This window comes from Macrobrachium nipponense, chromosome 7, assembly GCF_015104395.2.
Source record: "Macrobrachium nipponense isolate FS-2020 chromosome 7, ASM1510439v2, whole genome shotgun sequence".
Classification (NCBI taxonomy): domain Eukaryota; kingdom Metazoa; phylum Arthropoda; class Malacostraca; order Decapoda; family Palaemonidae; genus Macrobrachium; species Macrobrachium nipponense.
The window spans coordinates 109862273-109869677 of record NC_061109.1 but is presented as its reverse complement, the minus strand read 5'-3'; the positions used below and the strand labels follow the sequence as shown (position 1 = coordinate 109869677).

Here is a 7405-nt window from a genome sequence, read left to right as displayed (position 1 = left end):
ACATACACATAAATATATAAGTGTAATATATATACATACACACACACACACACACACACACATATATATATATATATATATATTATATATATATATATATATATACTATATACATATTACGTAATTTTGTACTTTGAAACCTTGTCGTTACTCCAGGATCTAGAAACGCTACGTTCTTCAGTCTCCAACACAGTGGTGAATGAAAGTTTAATGTAACTTAATTTTGTTTACACTCAAAAGGTAAATTGCAGTTCGATAAAATTTGACAAAATTCAGTATGTAAAAAAGTTAGATATCTATATATATATTATATATTATATATATATTATATATATGATATATATATATATATTATAACTATATATATATAGATATATATATATAGATATAATATATATATATACGATATCATATATTTATATCATGTCTAAGGAACGAAAAGTCTTATGCACCACTTCCTGATTTCTTAAATACCTCTACTTTCCTTAATTCTTTCCGATATGAAGATCTTATATTTATTATTTATCTTCTTGTTCGCCATTTCTTTCGTTGGATTAGGACACTTTTTCTTTAGTTTTCAAATATCGATTGATAAGCTGGATTTCTTTTGTCTTTCTCAGAATATTCTTTACTTTTTATATTCCACAGACATTGCTACGACTTATAAATCTCGAAGAACCCCGTCCAGAACTCTTTATCTATTGAAAGTCTGACATGTTGAATGATATCCTCTTATGTGCCGTTTCTTGGTAAATGAACCTCCTAGTTCATCAACCCTCGTCCAAGACACCACTCACGGTCAAACTATCAGTTCTGAACGACTTAATCTGAAAAACCCCTGTTTGAATGTCGTGTCGGACCGCGAGTTGCTCATTCAAACCTCAACTGTCAGGTTTGTCGATCCAGCTTGACTTCCGGGCTTGATCAGATCTGACTTGACTAAAAAAAAAAACCACTCACATTCAAACTTGCTTAAACCCCGCCCATTTCGATCGGCCATTACAAATCTCATCTGCCTTAGTCACCAGACTGGTAGATAATACATAAAATAACAGCGAAATTCAAAATTCAAAATGGAGTGAATCAGGGAGGTTTAACGACCCCATTATTGTTTACTTTGTACGTGGATGTTTGATTAGATAGGGTTATGAAAACAAATGTTTGTACAACGGTTTGTGCATGTGCTGTGGATATCGTTTTGCTCTCTCCCACGAGACGAGCTATGCAAATTTTCTGAAATGTATGCGAGAGTTTTAATGGTGAATATGAGCTAACATTTAACCCTTATAAATATGAAGCTATTTTATTCGGTGACTGTAACGCAACATTCCTGTGCCGATCAGCATTTTATGAAGTACAGCTAAAGGTTGTGAATACGGTAAAACATTTGGGACATGTTCTGATCAACATAAGACATATTTGATGTAAGTCCTGATATACAATACAAGAATAATTGTATTCTTTGTCAATTTAATTTTTCATCTGCTGACGCTGAGGTCAAAATATTTATTACTAACTGTTTCACATACGGTTCAAAACTTACCGATCTACAAAGCCCCGATGTGAAGAAACTATTTAGTTAAATGTAGCCTGTAATTTTTCTTAAAGCTTGCGTCTCACTCCAGGGATATCTAAACCTCTGATTAATCTGATTTTTAATATATAAATATAATTTTCACTTATGTAAGACTCCTTTTCTTTACAGAGCAATTTTCGCTATTATGCCTTTTTCCAGTCATTTGACACTGATTGTTGCTATGCCGTCTCATGGAAAAAGTAAATTCTTCTTAGAAATCATATTAAAAGATGTATTTCAAAATGGTACTTAAGCTTTTGTGCTAAGTGTTTTTTCCTAATTCCTGACAGTTGCTAATGTAGCTATACCTGTCTTTGGTAACTATGCAACTACATATTTGCTCGTAAAAGGTGCCAAGGTTATTTCAGTTGTTTATTTTAGTCCAGAAATTAAGGAGCCGTTGGTAAGATCTGAGCAACAAAAGTTTTGAAATTCAGTCACCGAGCTTTTGACATTCTGTGACTTCCTACTCTTAAAACTTTTGACAGAATCGGGAGCTTTTTGTTCTTATACTCCAATCGATCATGCATCCCATTATAGAGCCTTGCTTTTGCCCAAAGTCGAATACAACACTATCGGGGGTAAGTTAGTGTTTGTCTTTCATCACATATAATACCTGATTGATTCCATATCCAGTTTACGTTGTTGAAATGAAAAGTAACGGTATCAAAACATTTCTGTTTTTCATTCATTAAAGTGATATGGTTCATACAATTGTACTAATATGCTATAACATGTTACCGGCTATGAAATTCTTGCAGTATTTTAATGAGTGTTATCAGTATCGAAAAACAATGGTTATTTAGTATGAAGTGGCTTTACATCTTGCATTTGAGTTTGTCCACATATACTGCTATACGTACTTTACTTATCCAACTACAGCGCCTATTTAACATATCACACCCCTACCAGGAAAATTTAATCCTGTTGTAACCTTATAACTAGCTGAATAGTTCTTCGTGAATTGCAAGTACGTTAGTCATCTGGATAAATTATGTTAAATTTTCAAGATACTGTCATCGTATGCCGTCCATCATCCATGAGCCGCTACTAAGAAAACTATAGTTTTTTCCTACAATTAAAAAAAATTCCAAAATTAGTTATCAGATCATTATTAGTCAAATTAGTCATTAGATTACTGATTTTTTGGGGGGTCAAGAGTTACAACCAAAATGTAAAGTATTAAAACCTTTGATATAGCCAAGCTTTTCTCTTAAATTTGTAAGGATTTCGAGCCAATAAGAGTGTCTATGCACTGACTGGGATAGAGTAAGTTTTCAGTTCTTATCAGATACATTAACTCACCTGGAAACCCAGATTTACAACCATCAACTATACATTTTTCTTTTAGAAACCGGTTTTGAGCAACTTCTCAGGCTATTTATTTACTGTGTAAGCTGTAGCGGTCGAAAGTTGGTTTTTTTCTGTATTTCATGTATTGTATAGTTTCACTAAGTTTTACTATTACCTGAATTTTATAATATAATCCTCGAAATTCCATTAAAAAATATATTTCCTTTTAACTTACGAATATCTAATTAACTCCGCTCAGGTCCATTTTGACAACTGAGAAAAGGTGTTTACATTAGGTTAGCGTACACAAACGACACTCAGGATCGTCACCGTGTTTCCACTGAAAAAGTATATTTTCGATATTTTTACTAGAATTCCCAGTCATCTCGGGGTTGGTAATTACTGGACTGACTGAAAATGTTCAATTGTTAAATCAAAACCTAATATCAAACTAAATTTATGAATTCCAACCGTATCACAGGACCTATTTTTTTTCTGCAAAAAGTCAAATCGTATACCTACTCTTCCGATTATAGGAGGCATACTATGCCGACAAAAACAGAGTATGTAGTATAATTTTCATAACAATCATTTTGCTTCATAACTTCAGCGTTATAAAGGTGGTTTTCCTTTCTTGCAATTTATTAAAAGTCTACTTTTCTATATGCATACGACATATTTTTCGTGATTCGTGGAAAACATGACAAGAGCTAAAATTACGTAAATCTAATTAAGATTTTAACCAGAAATACGACGACTTCCTATTTGAGAGATGTGCAGAAATTACCCTTTTCCGGTAGAAAGACCACTAGTTATTATCTCCATCTGGTACACTTGCTTATGACTAATACCAAAGAAAGCAGTCACGTCACTCTTGTATTATGCCAAGCCGGGGAAACTTTACAATTTTACCATCATATCAGCATTATCTATTACGACGACTTTTTCTCATTCCTTAGACCGTCATTTTGAGGGAACAGAGATTCACAGGGTAAGCCTAAAAAGGAGATTCATGAATAAGGAAAATAACTAGTTATGATTAAATCTGCAAAACATAAGACTTCGAAATTCCATATAAAAGATGCTGAATAAATTTTGGGGCTTTACTACGTAACTGTGCTAAAAGTCTGATGATCAAACGAAAAAAATAAGCATTTTATGTGGAATCTGGTTAATCGGTGTAGATAGCCAGTTGTACCAGCAATAACAAAACTGTATTTAAGGTTATTTTTACCCATAACTATCCTTCGGACATTTAGTAGACTTTTAATTAATTTGACTCTCATTTTGTGAGATATGTTGATCATCATCGGAAATCAGATTGGAGCATACCTCTGAAGGCTATAGGCTATCGTTATCTTGTTAGGAGCCCTAAAATAAGGCATTTGTTAAGTTCGGACGGGTTACATATGCTGTAAATTCCTACAGTGGGATCAATGTACTACTAAAATCAACCTTTATAAATAGTTTATTAACATAAACCAGACTAATGAAAGTATAAAAAAGTAACTGAATATTCTATATGAACTAAAAGGCTGGTAAATTGAAAAAAAAAAAATGAATTCATCACGCTTTTAAATGTCAGTGAATCCCAACATTTCAGCGTACTTAATTTCAGGAACTGCTGGATGCCGCTATTCATGGTTTAAATGTCAGTGAATCCCAACATTTCAGCGTACTTAATTTCAGGAACTGCTGGATGCCGCTATTCATGGTTTAAATGTCAGTGAATCCCAACATTTCAGCGTACTTAATTTCAGGAACTGCTGGATGCCGCTATTCATGGTTTAAATGTCAGTGAATCCCAACATTTCAGCGTACTTAATTTCAGGAACTGCTGGATGCCGCTATTCATGGGAGGTATGACCAAATCCACAGTTACCTAGAGACCGGGGCCGATATTAATGCTAAAGATGACCTGTACGGATGGACGTTACTTAGTGCTGCATGCAGCAAAGGACACAGACTAATCGTGGGAAAACTCCTCAAGCATCCTGATCTTCACCTCAACATTCCAGCCATGGGCAGCAGCGCCCTCACCTGTGCCCTTGATGGTAAACATACAGATTGTGTCAAACTACTGCTACAATCCTCGCTGAAGGTATGTAAACATAGAAGACCAATTTGCAGAACTAGTAATATATATCGTTTAAATCTTGTTACTCGTTATCACTATCGTCTAAATCGTGTTACTCGTTAATCTCAACAAAATAAACGTGAGTTTCCCTGTATTGCTGCCTTCCATGGATATATCTTTTTCAAGCTTTAGATGTCAATAGTGAAAATATTTAAATTAAGCCACTCTTAATAATGTACATCAATCTGAAGAATTTGACCCATAGCTAATACTTCACTAACTGTTACAGTGCACTCTTAACTTGGATTTATGTTGGGGCAAACTTGTAAGCTTTATTTCATCTGAACCTAAATTATGGTTTGATTTGATCACGAAAACTGCATCTTACTACGACATGGAGAAGCTGGCTGAAGTGATCTGCATGAAGAGTAGACTATTCGTTCCAGACGTGAGACTGGCAATGGCAGCTGTGGAAGGATCTATTGATACTGTGACAGAGATCTTGGCAACCAAAGAGGGTATTGAAAAGTTTTTGGATGGAACATTAATTGCTGTGTCAAGTTTTGACATAACTGAAAGGGTAGCTGAAATTCTAATTGGGTATTCATATGAATACAAGTTGGAGAGCATAGAGATAAGCATGATTCTGAGCAGTATGAACAATCATCTAGGAATTCTACCAGTCCTTTTGAAAAAGTTTCTTCAGAGAATATCCTACGCAGCACTCAGTACTGCACACGAGGCAACAATAAAGGCTGGTCATAGAAACGCCATGAGACTTCTGGAAAAGGCATTAGTGTTTAAGTGTGAGATGTTTATCGCTATTCCTAAGTAAATTATTGATTTACAGAACTTTAAACGCCACAAATTTATGTGAGTATACATATATGTGTGTGTGTGTGTATGTGTAACACCACAAATTTATGTATATATTTGGGTGTGTGTCTCACCCTTAAATCGGTGAAGTTTCACTACACTTTTGCTGAGGTTTGTGAATTTTATGCTACATCCTATATTTCTAAAACATGCCAAAATCTGAAATTTATTAAAGAAACACTATTGGTGAAATTAACGTTACGCTATAATGTATCAGAAAGTCACAATGTATAAAAGAATTTTTGTGAATTTGTGACCTTGCAATATAGATTATTGGTCATTGGCGCAAAATAGCTTCGCAATGAAATATCCACGTGTGGCATTCTTTTTATGTGTACTAAGTTTGTTTCGTCTTTGTTGTCCAGTGTATTTTTGAATCATAAGTAGTCTGTTGAAATTACGAGCATAAACATGTAAGAATATAAAGTTGTTTTACCTCTTCTAAATACAATTGTGCATTATTTATTCTCCAGGATAAAAAAAATCCTTACTAAATGAAAAAATGTAGAATTAAACATTCGTGTGATTGGTACCTTTGCTATCATGGTCCTGTTAATATATACATAGCAAAATACTTGAGCAGGATTAAAGTTTACACCACAGGCACAGACGGTGTCGAACGTCTTCATAGTGAGGTTCTTAATTTGAAAATAGATCTTTCGTCATCATCTGAGGCAATTTGTTTGTTTTTTTAAAATGACATTGGCTGCATTAACTGGAAACAGCTTTACTAAGTTTAGTATATAATGAAAATTTAAAATAAAATTTAGGTAACATGTTATGGAGAAAAGAAACGAAATAGCTTGTGCAAATATTTGGCCCAATCCATCCCCTGTCAGATAACCTGTGTCAATAACAACACATTTTAGGAAAAATTGTGTAGTAAAATGTTTATTCCTGTGAAAAAAAATCTAAATCCCTGTTATTATGGCAAATATCAACTGTCAATATTATGATGTAAAAAATTTGGAAAAATTCTGAAGGAAAGATGAAATAACCTCTGTTCCAGCAATTGCAGCTCTCACGGGGCCTCGGTTTCGACTCACCCAACATGAACTCCAAGGATTTGATACCAGAATACTGAAGTTGGAAAACAGTGGAGTTTCCCCGTAAAAGAAGAGCTTTGCAGAAAATAAAATGACAGACAAAGGTTGAAGATAAAAAATATAAGATCTCAAGACAGAAAGCAATAAAACTAATATATATATATATATATATATATATATATATATATATATATATATATATATATATATATATACCTAGAATAAAAGAGAGGATGGAATCTTAGAGGGCAATCGTCGAGCATACGCTCCTCCAGGGAGCACATAAAGATATTCGCGAACGTAGGGCCAAGGGGGGAACCCATGGCCATGCCATCTACTTGTTTAAAAAGTTTACCGTTAAAAACAAATGCAGTGTCCAGCACTGCCAGTTCAAGAAGTGTTTTAAAAAGCGTGCGGTTAAAATTACTAAGAGTGGACTCAGGATCGGGAAATAGCTTGTATGCTCGACGATTGCCCTCTAAGATTCCATCCTCTCTTTTATTCTAGGTATATTGATGATACGTTTGCTCTCTTCAA

At 34.1% G+C, this 7405-nt stretch overlaps 1 protein-coding gene across 1 annotated transcript; it reads left to right on the top strand.

Moving 5' to 3' along the window:
* Positions 1-1969: 1969 nt before the first annotated feature.
* LOC135217724 (uncharacterized) lies at positions 1970-6485 on the top strand. Its single transcript, XM_064253718.1, has 3 exons — positions 1970-2157; positions 4701-4970; positions 5236-6485. Exons 1-3 carry the CDS (start codon positions 2101-2103, stop codon positions 5779-5781), a joined length of 873 nt encoding a protein of 290 aa, XP_064109788.1. The 5' UTR covers positions 1970-2100; the 3' UTR covers positions 5782-6485.
* Positions 6486-7405: the final 920 nt, after the last annotated feature.

Coding starts and splice junctions, on each gene's coding strand:
- LOC135217724 (XM_064253718.1), top strand. CDS start 2,101: ATGCATCCCATTATAGAGCCTTGCTTTTGCCCAAAGTCGAATACAACA. Junction 2,158..4,700: donor CGAATACAACACTATCGGGG/GTAAGTTAGTGT, acceptor ACTTAATTTCAG/GAACTGCTGGATGCCGCTAT. Junction 4,971..5,235: donor TGCTACAATCCTCGCTGAAG/GTATGTAAACAT, acceptor TAACTGTTACAG/TGCACTCTTAACTTGGATTT.